This window comes from Schistocerca serialis, chromosome 6 (genome assembly GCF_023864345.2).
Source record: "Schistocerca serialis cubense isolate TAMUIC-IGC-003099 chromosome 6, iqSchSeri2.2, whole genome shotgun sequence".
Lineage (NCBI taxonomy): Eukaryota > Metazoa > Arthropoda > Insecta > Orthoptera > Acrididae > Schistocerca > Schistocerca serialis.
Genome location: NC_064643.1, coordinates 286,174,825 through 286,190,770, shown reverse-complemented (window position 1 = coordinate 286,190,770; position 15,946 = coordinate 286,174,825). Strand labels below are relative to the sequence as shown.

General features: G+C 43.1%; 1 protein-coding gene across 2 annotated transcripts in view; it reads right to left on the bottom strand.

Annotated features, from left to right (window-relative positions):
- Positions 1-15,946, bottom strand: part of LOC126484192 (adenylyltransferase and sulfurtransferase MOCS3) — a 206,184-nt gene that overhangs the window by 81,126 nt on the left and 109,112 nt on the right. For both annotated transcript variants that reach the window (XM_050107606.1, XM_050107604.1), the window contains exon 4: positions 6,282-6,374. In XM_050107606.1, the coding sequence (XP_049963563.1) occupies positions 6,282-6,374 (93 nt within the window). The remainder of the gene's footprint in view (positions 1-6,281; positions 6,375-15,946) is intronic.

The following is a 15,946-nucleotide window of genomic DNA, read 5'->3' as shown; positions in this document are numbered from 1 at the left end:
GGCCACAGATTATGAAAACAAAGTAGTAGTAGTAGTAGAGGGGTTTTTTTGGGCGCACGACAGCAAGGTCTTCAGCACCCGTTCAGTAACATAGTGAGACTGGTGTCAAGAAAAAGCTCAGAACATTTATATAAAACGGAACATAAGACACGGGGAACAATCATTGAAAAATATGTGCTCACCCACACCGAAGCGTGGGATGAAGCAGGGTGTCAGCAGTAAAACATGGACAACACAGGAAGAAAATGCAGAGGGAGCTAAAACAATGTAGCAGATGGAAGTGGCTGGCTGACCCCAAGGAAAAAAGGGAGGAGTCAGCCAATCTGCAATACACTAAAACCTCCAGCCTAAAAGTTTAGGCCAGAGTCCAGACACATCACAAAACTTAAAAACCCTAGACACACGTCTCATCGTTAGCTAAAACACAAGGCAGATCTCCATCAATTTGTGCTTCTGCCCTTGCATCACGGTATAAAATGCAGTCTGTTAAAATGTGCCGGACAGAGATGTGCACACCACAGGCATCACAAAACGGAGGATTCTCCCGCCGTAATAAAAAGCTATGTGTGAGAGGACAGTGCCCGATCCGAAGACGTGTGAGGGCCACCTCTTCCCGCCAGAGCAACCGGCAGGAGGAACGCCACGGCCGAGTGGTTGACTTTACCGACAGCAGTTTATTGGCCGTCACCGCCAGCCATTCGTCCTCCCACAACTCCATGCACTTCCTGTGGAGTGCAGCGATGACTGATTGCAAGGGGATAGGACACTGGACCACATACTGCTCTCTGCAGGCCTCCTTGGCAGCCCGATCGGCCTGTTCATTGCCCCATATGCCGACATGACCGGGCACCCAGCAGAAGGATACCTCTTTACCCCGCCGTTGGAGAAAGTACAGTTGGTCATATATCAGCTGGACCATCTCCTCAGTCGGGTATAGGTTCTGCAGTGATTGTAAGGCACTAAGAGAACCGGAGCAGAGAAGAAATCGATCGCCCCGAACACGATGCATCTGCTCCAGTGCCTCCAGAATCGCGTGGAGCTCCGCTGCGAAAACAGTATATTCAGCAGGGAGGCGAATCCGGGTAACATGATCAGGGAACACCACAGAACAGCCAAGGAAATTCTCCTGTTTGGAGCCATCAGTGTAAACGACAGTGAAACTGTGATGCACATCTAAAATGTTAAAAAACAGAGATTGGAATGTAAAATCTAAAATAAGTTTGGGTCTCCGGAGGAGCCAAGGTGGAGATCTGCTCCAACCGCAACGTAAAACACGAAGACCAGCCGTAGACATCACACCGAGGCAATCCTGTGCGTGAATCCCATAGGGCTGCGTCGCACGTTGCCAGTTATGAAACAATCGTGCCAGAGGAGGCTGAGCAACGGTATGGTATGCAGGGGTGTATGGTGTGTACAAAGTTTTATACGCCTGGCGCACTGTAAGTAGCCGTCACTGCATATGAAGTGGCGGTTCACCAGCCTCTGCACAGAGGCTTGGTATGGGGCTAGTTCGGAATGCCCCAGTGGCCAACCAAAGCCCTTCATGGTGCACAACGTCCAACATCCTTAAGTAAGAAGGCCTCGCAGACCCATACACCGTGCACCCATAATCAAGCCGAGATCGCACAAACGCCCTGTAAAACTGGAGCAGACAAGTCCTGTCAGCTCCCCATGTACTGTGGCTAAGACATTTTAAAATACTTAAAGCCTTAAGTGACCGCCGTTTCAGGTCTTTAAGATGAGGTAACCACGTGAGCTTCGAGTAAAAAATGAGCCCCAGAAATCTCACCGTGTCTTTAAAAGGAAGAATAGTGTCCCTCATCCTCAACTCAGAAAAGGTTAAAATCGAACGAGAACGGTTAAAAAGAACACATACAGACTTCTCGGTGGAAAACTTAAAACCACTCTTCTGCGCCCAGTCATCCAAACACCTAATCGTAAGTTGCAACTGACGAGTTGTTGTTGCAATGCTTGAAGAAGAGCAAAACAAAGAGAAATCATCCACAAACAAAGAACACTGGACAGGACTTTTCACTATGGACGTAAGGCTATTAATAGCGATGGCAAAGAGAGTCACACTTAAAACGCTACCCTGAGGGACACCGTTCTCCTGCGCAAAGCGATCAGACAGGACGTCACCAATTCGGTACCTAAAATATCGTGGCGAGAGGAAAGACTGAATAAAAAGAGGAAGACAACCACAAAAACCCCATTCGTGAAGCTGCTCCAGGATGAGACGCCTCCAAGTGGTATCGTAGGCCTTTTCGGTGTCGAAAAATACACCTAGAAGGTGATGACGGCGTAGGAAAGCTTGTTGTATAGCCGCCTCCAGGAGGGCAAGGTTATCGAAGGTGGAACGAAACCTCCTGAACCCACACTGAAAGCGACTAAGGAGTTGCCGGGATTCTAACGTCCAGACAAGGCGGCGGTTGACCATCTGCTCCAAGGTCTTCCCTATGCAACTAGTGAGGGCGGTCTTTCCCAGGATTTAAAAAAGGGATTAAAACTGCCTCACGCCACGTGTCAGGAAATTGACCCGACGCCCAAATGGCATTAAAAAGTGCGAGGAGGATTTCTCTGTTGCGCATTGTGAGGTGCCATAGCATACTGTAGTGGATCCTGTCGTGACCAGGGGATGTGTCACGAGCTCCAGACAATGCAGAATCCAGCTCCCACATAGAAAATGGGCAGTTGTAAACTTCATGAGAAGTGGACTGGAAGTCCAGACTACATCTCTCAGCAACGGCTCTATGGCACTGGAAACCTGGATCCTGACTGGTTGTTGCAGTACCTGTGGCAAAATACGCTGCCATAGTCTGGGCAATGTCTCGCGGATCCGTGTGGAGAGTGCCGTTATTCATTACAGCAGCTATGGGGCACCTACCTCCTCTGCCAGAAATTCTCCTGATGGTCTCCCACACAATGGAACTGTTGGTGCAACGATTAATGGTGTTCAGGAACTGTTGCCATGACCTCTTCTTGCTCTCACAAATAATGCGGCGACATCTTGCCCTCGCCACCCGAAAGGCTGCAAGATTCTCAGCAGTCGGCCGACACTTGAACCGATGCAGAGCCGCACGCCTAATCCTGATTGCAGAGCGGCATTCGACACTCCACCAAGGCACAGGTGGCCTCTTCCTGTGGCCTGTGGACTGTGGAATGGATGCTGCAGCGGTGTGGTGGACCATTTTGGTAATATGATCCACCCACGCCTCAACATTCGCACAGTGTTCGAACTGGGCCAACTGGTTATAAAGTGTCCAGTCGGCTCCACTACGGACCCACCGTGGTGGTCTCCTTTCTGGGCCCATGCCAGCTGGCAGGTGAATCCAGATTGGGAAATGATCACTGCCATGCAAGTCAGCAACCACTTCCCAGTGAGCACTGGCGGCAAGAGCTGGAGAGCAAAGTGAGAGATCAATGGCAGAGAACGACCCAGTCGATGTGCAGAAATGAGTACTCTGTCCTCCATTGAGCAAGTAGGCACAGGATGACAGGAGAAGCCTCTCAATTGCTCTACCCCTAGGGCAGGTAATTGCAGAGCCCCAAAGCACATTGTGGGCATTAAAATCACCACAAATAATGAATGGCTGGGGGAGTTGTGTAAGAAGGTCAGTGAGGGCCGCTTCATCGAGAGCATCATGTGGGGGCAAGTAAAGCGAACATACAGTCAATGGATGACGCACGTGCATGGACACAGCGACGGCCTGTAAAGTCGTCATAAGTGAGAGTGGCGAGGAGTGGTAGTCCGCCCTGGCGAAAATACCTACACCTCCTCCAGCTCTCTCTCCACGCAGGTCGTCCTTTTTGTGGAGTGTATAGCCTCGGATCTCAGGGGAGTATGATGGATGGAAATAAGTCTCCTGGAGAAATAGACACAGTGGTCTACCCTGAGATAGTAGACGAAGTTCCTCCACATGCGTCCTGAACCCTTGCAAGTTCCACTGAAATATGGGAGCCATCTATGATGGGGGTAGCACCTTCATCCTGTCTCTCCGACGGGGCGGGGAGACCGCAGCAGGTGGAGGGGCAGGCGTGGGGCGAGATGATTGCCCCACACATACATCGTATTCCATCAACTCTGGGGAAGAGTCAGAGAAAGCCTCACGTAAAACAACATCCGCATGGTCAGATGGTTTACCACGGGATTTGGCCCGCTGTTGCTGCTGTACAGGAGCTTTCTGTGGTTTGGTGGGCTTTGGGGGAGCTGATGTGGGAGTGGCAATTGGCGCACAAACAGTCCTCTGCAGGACGTTCTTGAGTACACACCATGTATAATTCACATTGCACGTTTTTGGGCTCAAAAAACTGTAGCTTGGCTTGATGAGATACCCCAAAAAATAAATCCCATATGGCATTATGAATGAAAGTAAGCATATTACGCTAGCTTTTTTTATTTTTATATTACCTATGTCTGACAACATTTGCATCAGAGAGAGAGATTTGTTTATGCACTTCAGAAATTCTGTAATATGCTCCTTCCAGTTAAATTTATTATTAAGCTGTAATCCTAAGAATTTAACACTGTCAACTTCTTTTATTTGCTTGTCATGATATTTTAGGCATATACTAGCAAAAAACTTTTTACAAGTTCTGAACTGCATATAGTATATTATTTCCAGGATTAGTGACAGAGATTTGGGCAGAAACCATTTATTAATGTCCATGAAAATTTCATTAGCCAACCTTTCTATGGCTATACCTGATTTAATATTTATTGCAATGTTTGTATCAATTGTAAGCAAAACAAAACTTGGCATCTGCTAATGTTACAGACACAAGATCACTAATATACACAAGAAAAACTAAGGGCTCGATAACAGAACCACATGTTACTGTTTCCCGGTAAAGCACTTTGCTTTTTTATTGACACCCTTTGTTTTCTGTAAGAGATATAAGATTTGAATCATTTTGCAGCATTTCACATTATATAATAATCTAATTCACTTAAAACAATATTGTGATTTATAAATTCAGATGCCTACGACAGATCACAGGCTATACCAGTAGCTTGTCATTTAATGTCTTATGAATTAAGTACATCCTCACTGTATGTGTAGGTAGCCTTCTCAACATCGGAACCCTTTAGAAATCTGAATTGTGACCTGGATAATATTTTATTTGCGGTCAGATGGTTAAGAATACAACTGTATATTATCTTTTGTAAAATTTTTTAGAATGTAGGCAAAAGTGAAACTGGATAGAAGGTTAATGACACGTCTTTATCTACTTTCTATAAAAAGGCTTAATTTCATCATATTTCAAACAACCAGGAAATGTTCCATTGATAAAAGACTGGTTAAATAAATAACTTAAAATGTCACTAAACTCAGAGATACACTGTTTAATCAACTTTGTTGGCTGTTGCGATGGTCATACTCATATTATCATAGTTATCTATAGTGACAGGTCTGAGATGTTCCACGGCAGCATCTACCAAACTGACAACCCCATCTTTTCAGTAACAGTTATGAAGTGCTTACTGAAAAGCTTAGTAACACTGCACACATATGTTACTCATGTATCAGTTACTCTTAATGATTTGTGTTCCTCTTCATCTCTGGCTCTACCAGTCTCTTCCTTCACTATATACCATATTGTCTTGATCTTGTTATCTGATGCAACTATACTAATCGATAATGCATTTGCTTTGATGTATGTATTACTACCTTCAATATTTTGTGTATGTTTTGTAATCATCTATAGCATTTACATCAGAGCTGTTTATGATTGACAATGATAGGGATGGACAATGGTATTATGCAGGTCAGATGGGTGGTGCAACAACACTGCGAAAGGGATGCAGAGGATAGTGAGAAGGGTGATTCTCATTTCAGGGAATGATGAGAGATAGTCAAAGCCCTGGAGGAGAATGTAAATCAGATGTTCCAGTCCTGGGTGGTACTGAGTCAAGTGAAGGGTGGCACTTTGTGGCTGAACAGTGGATATGTTAGCATCTCTTTATTTTCTATTTAGCTGTTGACAATGTTACATTTTGAGGTGATGGCTAGGACTTATTTACTTCTGTTATCAGCTATGATATGGTGTGTAATTTCAAATGTCTGATGTGAATGATGAATGTTTTTCCCTAGACAGGCGAGTAGTATTCGATTTAAATAAATGAAAATTATCCCTTGTTGTTCAATGAGTATGGCTTAAAATAATAAGTAGAGAGTGTATTTCACATAATCAACCCCCCCCCCCCCCCCACACACACACACCACAGCAGACATACACATGGCAACAAATAAATAGTAATAAAAAGTTTACATGTTACATACCAACACCAGCCCCTGCAAGGTACAAAGCAGAAGGGCATCCTAATCCACCAGCTCCAACAATAAGAACAGATGATGTTTTCAGTGCAAGCTGACCTGTAAAAACAGAAATGACAGCACGTTACTTAGATAGTTTTTAAGCAGCATGTAAAAATATTACTCAAACACTATCTTGAGAGACAGGAAAATGATTGTGTAAGATCACATCAGCAAATAACCAAATGCTGGTTTCCAAGTGGGAAGAAAGGATTGATAAGGTGATGTAACGTGAGGTGGAAAGATGACATTACACAGCAAGCAGGAAAGCAGGTGCAAACTGGATGTGTATAACGGCCGATCATAATGCAGAGATGTCTGGAAGATGCTGTTTCATTAATGTTGATAATACTACAAGATATTTCACAAGTGGCAGTCAGATATTCCTGTAAATGGTTAATACAGAAATAGTGATGATTTAATGTGGACTGTACTGATGGACAGTATTTATGTCAAAAAGCAGCAGTGTATTCACAGCTCAGTGGTAAAGAATTATTAGAAAAGTTAAAATCACTGTAACAAATAACACTGCTACACTGATTTTCAAATGAGCCTTTATGACTAAGCAGTGAATGCAAAGTGGACAGCATTATCATATTAGTCAGCAAGGCAAAGTGGTACAGCTCCCGTAGCAGGAACTAAATTGGTCATGTGGCAAGGTACAGTCACATTTCAATACAAAATAGTGCACATTGTTTCCTTGCAGTGGAAGCATGAAAAGTGGTACGAAAAACCATCATGAAAAATAGCTTCACAAGAAGCCATGGCTTGCTGTTAATGTCATTAATTTTACTGACAATGAGAACAAGAATGATGTGATAATGCTGAGAGAGAAGATGACGGAAGATGCACGTACATGTAGACAAACGAAAGTTAGGTACGTCAGTGGTATGCAAATTACAGAAGGAGGTACAAATCTGTTGTGAAATAGGATTCAAGTATCTGTCCTCAGCAGAACGAGTAAAATGCAGACAGTAAATATTTCATTGGTGATATAGATAACTTAGACAGTAATTTTTGTTACATTATGAACAATATAAAGAAAACTGTCTGCAAAACTCACAGATTTTGTTACACAAAACTGGACTTCCAGTCTAGCAAAAAAACCATGAGAAAAACTGTTCCGTCTATGGAATTTGATTTTACAAGGTGCCTGAGTAAACAAGTCTTATTTTCTTTTCATACACACTACACTGTGAATAAATGTTGAAAGTGACAGTGTCTGACAAGTATTGTCAAACAACAGTGACAGGCACAATTTCATTGTTGTGAAAGTTGAGTTTCAATCCATTATCATTTCTCCTCCATGATTATAACAGGAAAACTTCAGACTAACAAGTAAAAATGCACGCAAAAAAATTCAAAACACACAGAGACAAGGAAAGCCAAACTTTTTGGCATTAATCAAGGAGCACCAACCTTCTCCTTCTTATTTTAGGAATAAAATGTGGAGCGCTACTTGGTGTGGATTTGGTTACGATGCCTTCCACTCCATACCCACTTCCATGTGTGCACCAACTTTACCTCATAAATAATTTACAGTTACCTTTCTTAAAGTTAACTGCTTGAGTGGACCCACTATGCAATGCCACTAGACTATGCTTCTATGCTTTGTGACTTCTTCACCTTTTGCAGTTGCAGCAGGAGATGAAAGAGAGTTCTGATTTGTTCAAGCTACTAAATAATATAAACCATTTTATGACAACTCTTCTGTATTGTAACTACAATGTATTCTCTGCACAATTACTTTTACAATTGGAGGTGATACGGATCGCTAATATATCGTAGTTCACAACAGACAGTCCGAGTAACATGTACTGCTGTATTGGTTTGACATTAGATACTCGACTGACAGTTTTCATATATTATTCATTTGTTCAGGCATTTACAGTCTTGGCCACACCCTTTCCTCCATGGCTTCCAAGGCATTGCCATTGCCAAAGCACAAGCGGGTCTCCACAGCAGTTGGAGAGAGGCATTCACCATTGTGCCTTATCGACATGCTGAGATGACTTCCTTTTACATTCATCTGCAAAATACAGCAAACCAGGGTGCACATAGTGGAATGTTCCACACTTAACAACTACCTAAACTACGTTTTCAGTTTCAATGAACGTCTTCAGCTGGTGTAAGTGGTTAAAAGTGGAACATGATGTTCCATGCAATCACCATGTTACACCACAAATCTAGACCTAATGCCTATCAAACTGGTCTGGAATCTATCAAAGAATAAGATCTGTAGACATAATAAGTCACATATCTTGCTCTGAATCTGAAAAAAACTAACAGTTGATGCTTTTTCTGCTAATAAACATACACAGCACAACACCTTGTCCGATGCCGTTCAATGTGATGCCACTTTGGTGACTTGCATATGGATTTCACTGCTTTTATATTCAGGTGGCTTTTCATGTGGCCACACAAGCCTGAGTGAACCCCCTTCCAGACTTTTCCACTTGCACAAAAATCTGAAATGGTTACTAAAGGTCAAACACAGGACCTCAGCATTACTTCTCATACATGCTAATTGCTAGACAATGCAGACAATTTCATTCTCACGTTTAATACAATTTACTTTTACAGCTATTTTATTAGCTTTTGAAGCTGTGACATTAGAAGACTTGAAAGGTCATGTATCACTTCAAAAAAGGGCATGATGTCTACTGGAGGGCACGTACTGTAATGGAAGAGGAATCTGAAAATGTAATAAGACTAGCTGGCGTAGATTCAAACAAAGAGTCAGCATTACCATCCAATACTGAAACAGTAGGCAAAAAAGCAACAGTCACCAATGTGAAAAATAGCTACATCAGTGGAGAAGGTACTTTTATGGATACTGTCAGCAAAGCATAGTGAGCAGCTAATGTGAGAAATATTGTATGTTCTGTTTATGTTCTTGTTCTAAATAGGCACTTCATTCAGTGGCGCATAACGACATGTAGAGTGTTACAGTACTCGATTCATAAAAGTACTAGAGTGCATGCGTGCAACTGCTACCTCCTTTCCCTGTTTCTTGGGTGTGAAAATGATGGTTCTGCTCCTGTGGCCACATTATCAGTTTGATTTGATAAGTAATACATCTACTATATTAAGAGAGGGAGAGGCAGGGGTCTTGTATAGTTTGCATTGAATGCAACATATATACTTAAATTTTGTAATAAAAAAGAGTAATTCTGTGTGTTGTCCTGTAGTACATACACTCCAAGAAAAAGAATGACACACCATGAAAAAAGTATTAGAATGGGATGGCAATTGCTAGACATGACGTACATGTACAGACAAACAATTGATCATAGTTTCAGAATAACTGGATGATTTATACAAGAGAAAGAGATTCTCAAACATCAAGTCTCTAATGTGTTGGTCTACCTCTGACCCCCATGCAAGCAATTATTTGGCTCGGTATTGATCGACAGAATTGTTGGATGACCTCCTGAGGGAAACTGTGCCAAATTCTGTCCAACTGGCACGTCAGATCATCAAAATCCCAAGCTGGCTGAAGGGGCCTGACCATAATGCTCCAAACATTTTCAATTGGGGAGAGATTTGGCGACACTGCTGGCCAAAGTAGGGTTTGGAAAGCACTAAGACAAGCAGCAGAAACTCTAGCCACATGCGGGGAGGCATTATCTTGCAGTAATGTAAGCCCAGGATGGCTTGTCATGAAGGGCAACAAAATAGGGCAAAGAAAATTGTCAACATACTGCTGTGCTGTAAGAGTGCAGCAGTTGACAACCAAAGGGTTCCTGCTATGAAAAGAAATGGCACACCAAACGATCACTCCTGGTTGTCAGGCTGTATTAGGGGTGGCAGTCAGGTTGGTACCCCATCGCTGTCTAGGGCATCTCCAGACATGTCTTCAGCCTGGAATCTCATTCACTCGAGGAGAACTGTCTTCAGTGATTAGTCCTGCTTTGAACTGAGCCTGATAACCAGTGAAGATAGTCTGCTACACTGTAGCTATGTTGGCTGCCACCTTTTCATCGCCAATGGTCCCACAATCTCAAAATATGGTCAAGTCAAGTTAACGTTAAACTTGTGTCTTCAATGAAAATTCAAGTGACATTCATTATAGCAAACATATCACCCCCCAATACTCAGAGTGAACTTCTTATCATCCTATGGGCACCTGCATGACCTCTACCATTGATGCCTCCTTGATACCACTACCAATCTGGTAAATCAGGGGCAAGTATGGATTATAATGACAAGTGGTGACTCTCCATTAGTAGAGCTCCTCAAGCAGTTCTCAGAGATCACAGCCCAGATGCCCACACTAGCATCTGCGCAGCACTTGACAGTACACTATATATTAACCACAACAGGACCACCACTTTGTGCTTGATTGCATCGCCTCACACCACAGAAACTGAAGGAAGTGAAGCAGGAGTTCCCATTCATGCTCGTAAAGGGAATTTGCTGCTCACTGAGAGCACTAGTTGGTCATCTTCAATGCATATGGTCCCAAAGAAAAACAACAGATGGTGCTCATGTGGAGATTATAGAAAGCTCACTGCCAGAACCACTAGGACCAATATCTGATACCACACACAGAAGAGTTGCATTCAACATCCACGGTAAGTGCATTTTTACTAATTTGGGTTTAGTATGTGTGTTTTATCAAATGCCTGTGGCACCAGACAAAATTGTAAGCTGCTGACTGCACATTATTTGGACTGTTTGAACTCACTAAAATCTCTTTGGAGCTTTTTAATGCTGCCCATGTGTTTCAACAATTCACACATGAGGTTACTCACAACCCAGATTTTTGTTATATGTACATCAACAATGTTTTGGTCATGTCAAGCTTTGAGGCAGAACACCTGTCACACTTTCGGCAGATTTTCACTTACCTTCATGCTCACAGTCTGCTTACCAACCCGTCAAAGAGCATCTTTGGAGAAACTGAAGTTCAATTCCTAGGCTACACTATTAATGCTCATGGTATACAGTCACCACAGGAGAAAGTCAAAGCTATAGTTCATTTTCCATTGTATATAACAGTTAGAAAATTATGGTGATTTCTTGGTGGCACCAATTTATATCGTTGTTTCATTTGCAACCACGCCCTCCTGGCTGCACCACTGAGAGGATTCTTGCAAGGTGCACTGAGGTCAAAGGACAAACTGCCCCAGAATAGTGATGTTGAGTTGGCATTTACCGAGGCGAGACGATCATCATGAAAGTTGCTCTTTTAGTGCACCCAGTTCCACAGGCGTCTCTCGTACTAATGGTTGATACGTTGAAATATGCCTTCCCGGCTATTACACAAGTTGAAAATATGGTCACTATTTTTTATAAACTTAAATTTGCCATATTTCGTGACAGTACCTTTTCCATTAGACGTTTGCAAGCAAATATAAGTCTTGGCTTCAGTTGTCTAAGTATGATTCCACAATGCATCGTTGTCGGCTGCAGAAAATGACGTGGTTCATCGTGTTTCTCTCATTTTGGTGTTTCAAATACAGTTTCTTCCAATGTAGTTTCTTCTTTTCAGATAATACAAAAATAATAGTTAACATAATTCAAAATTATTTATGACTGCGACCTTCACATTGTTCTTCCGTCAACACACACCAAGAGTTAGCTTCCGACTCGGACTGACTATAGTCAAAGACTACTCCAACGTCAAAAGATATTTTACACAATCAGTTTCTTTGCTATTCTTCGATACATTTTCTAATAGTAATCAATATGCTTTTACTCTCAAAAACAGAAGTAAATTAACATATAATAAGACAAATTATAATAAATTCTGACAAAAATATAAGAAAACATTTTCATTTCAGTATCGACAAATACGGTAAAAAAAATAACATCTCCCAGATCCATTACAACGTCTGCCACTGTAATAAGTGCTGCACTGCAATAGCAAGTATGCCAATACTCGCAGCCCTTGGCCTTGTTCAATCAAAAGTTATCCCCATCACAGCAGATCTGTTCCACAATTGTGAACTGTGGACGGCATATGCCTCCGTTAAGAAGTTCCACATGTTAGAGGGACAGCAGTTCACCCTAGTCACAGATCACATGTCACTGACATATGCTTTCCACCAGCATCTGGAGAAAGTGTCACCATGTCAGCTCCACCACCTCAACTATATTGGACAGTTCACCACCCACATAGCCCATGTCGAGGGAGACCTGAATATGCCGATGGACGCTCTCTCTTGTATCAAAGCTATCACTGACACAGTTGATTTCAAAGCTCTTGCTGCAGTGCAACAAGGAGGCAGCAAGCCATGAGACTTTTTAGCACAACCATCAGACCTACAGCTCCATCAAGTTACATTGCCATCATCAAACAAGCTGCTGTATTGTGACATCGTAAATACTAAACTGCAACCTTTTGTGACTGCTGCCGGAACTTCTCCTTACATGACCTGTCACACCATGGAGTACACCGAGCTTTTGTGCGTCCAACCATGGACAAGAACTTAAGGAATATGTGCACCAAGATAAGGTCTGCCAATGGAACAAAGTTCGCTGGCACATCAGGGCACCTCGTGGCACAGTCGTTCCATTGAAAGAAAGATTTGAACATGTTCATCTGGACATCGTTGGACTGTTCCCACCATCGGAAGGATATACTACTATCTTACAGCCACTGATCATTTCACATGCTGGCTGGAGGTGTTCCCTAAGGTAGACGTTACTGCTGAAGTGACCGCGACTGCAATCTTCCAGGAATGGATCGCCTGTTTCAGTGTACCACTATGAGTTACAACAGACCAAGGAAGGCAATGCGAGTCATACCTACTGAAAGCACTCACCCTTCTACTTAGTTGGCGAATGCACCAGAAATTGGAAATGTCTCTTCAATGTCATCAACTGCAGCAGTGGACAGAGACTTTACCCATCATCCTCCTGGGTCTCCAAGCATCAGTAAAGAAGATCTGAAAGCCACATCTACGAAACTGATATATATCATGCCAATACTACTGCCTGGTGAGTTCTTCAACATGTCAGACAACCACAATGAACTGTCAAACTTTATACACAAGCTAGGTGCACATATCTGGTAGCTATATGCCACTGCTCCGAGGGTCCGGCAAATCCATTGCCCCTTTGTTTCCAATGAGCTATGGAGACGTGATTTTGTTTTTGTAAGTCATGACACAGTATGCAAGCCACAGCAGCCACCTTACAATGAACCTTATCACATTATCTGCAAAAGATGTTCAAGGCTGAAGTGATGAGACCATCAACCACCATCACCACTGACATGTTCAAACCAGAATGAGATTTTCACTCTGCAGCGGAGTGTGCGCTGATATCAAACTTCCTGGCAGATTAAAACTGTGTGCCCGACCGAGACTCGAACTCGGGAGAGGAGAGCTTCTGTAAAGTTTGGAAGGTAGGAGACGAGGTACTGGCAGAAGTAAAGCTGTGAGTACCGGGCGTGAGTCGTGCTTCGGTAGCTCAGTTGGTAGAGCACTTGCCCGCGAAAGCCAAGGTCCCGAGTTCGAGTCTCGGTCGGGCACACAGTTTTAATCTGCCAGGAAGTTTCATGTTCAAACCAGTTTTTAGTACCTCCCTCACACTGGTACTGATTCATCCACAGACATACCCACCATGGGCTTGACAAATGCATCAGATGCTCCATCACCCGCCAAAGATAAGCCATAAAGATTACCATTCCTGGAAGTCATGGTCAAAAGAAGAGCAGATGGCACCCTTGGCCACGGGGTATACAGGAAGAAAACGCACACCGACCTGTATTTGCATGCAGATAGCTGCCACCACCTCTCACAGAGGAATGGGGTGCTAAGAACACTGGTGCACAAGGTGCACACAATCTCTGATGCAGAGAGTCTGCCCCATGAGCTGGAACACCTCAAAACTGTATTCTGGAAAAACGGGTACTCAGAATGGCAGATAATATGCGCTCTCCACCACACCTCTACAGTACAGCGTGTGAAGATGGAAGAAGTCATGGAGGAAGAGATAGCCACTGCCTATATACCATATACTGGCGCACTATCAGGGAAAATAGGACGAATATTGAGGAAACACCGAGTAGGAACTATCTTTTGCCCACCCAATAAAATACGAGCATTACTGGAAAGCGTCAAAGACGATCTCGGTTTGTGGAAGGCTGGCATATACCAGTTTCTGTGTCAGTGTGAGAAGACTTATATTAGATAGACAGTGCGCACCATCAAAGATTTGTTGCCGAGAACATCAGAGGCACACTGAATTAAGTACACCAACAAGTCAGTGGTCGCAGAGTACCGTTTGTCCAAAAATCACGAAATGGACTACCAACATACCAGGGTCTTGGTACAGACATCTAAACACTGGGACAGCGTCATTAGAGAGGATATGGAAATTCATACCAGGGACAGATTCATTAACTGAGATAGTGGCTATAACCTCAGCAAGGCATGGGAACCAGCATTGAGTCTAATTAAAAAGATGCTCAGCAAAGAAAATGAACTGGTGACCAAGGTGGACGAGGCAATTACTCTGACGCCACCACAGACGCCGACACCAGTGTCTCAGTGACCACCGACATGTGGCCGTGGGCATGGACCACGGAGAGAAAGCCTCGCAGGGGGAGAGGATTTAAGACGGCCGCTCACCCTCAGGAGCTCAGTTCGTCAGCACACCTGACAATGGTGACATGTCTGATCGCCGAAATATTGTGCCCTTTGGACACTATGGACCGGCAGTACATCCATGGACTGTTCGAGCAAGAAGGGAGAAACTGAAGACTCACTACATCAAGATCACTAATCCCTGTCTCTATACAGACATTTTCCATTAAGTCAATCCTGTTCAAAGCTACGAGATTTAAAAGCTGTTCAAGACAGTTTTTGAAAAATATATTTGGAATTACTTTACAGAACTGCCTGCCTGCACAACCTGCAACAAATCCATAGAGGTCTCAATCTGTAATCAGTTAAAGTCATCTCCAATTAATTTTGCATGACCAGGATACTCTGCATTACTCTCTGCAGACCTTCTTTGAATGGTTCTACAACTGTTGCAGTGGAATTACAGGCTGGTAAAGAATATCTGGTGATTAACTTGATTTCGCTTAGGCTGGTTAAGTAATCAGATAACTTCACAGTCAGACTTAGTTTTTGTCGACTGCAATGAACATCCCCCCCCTCCTATGGCACCTTTTTAAGCCTTGTTATATATATATTGGAGGTTTCTACACCAGGATTCATCCAGTTCTCAATTCCAAGAATAATTTGAGTGTGATAATTTTCCTGGAGGACAGTATGTTCAGTGACTTTGTTATGAATTTTTTGGCAATTTACTATTAAAATTTTGACATTCAAAATGTATTTACTTCATATGCAAACTGATTTTTCTCTGCATATCAACTGCTGAGAATTCATCGGAGGACCTCAAACTACTATTAAGCACAAAAAAACACCATGTGCATTCCGCAAGTAACTGCTTCATCTGACCTATCAAATGGAGTCCTACTAATCTCCACTACATAACACAGGCCCAGAAATCTGCAACGAAGACTGTCACAGACAGAATCGATAAAGCCATTGTTGACACACTCCATTCAGCTCCAAGTCAAAGTACCCTGACCAATTCTGGGTGTGATACTGCCAATTGTAAGCTCTGCTGGCAACCCCCCCCCCCCCCCCCCCCTTCCCTCAAAG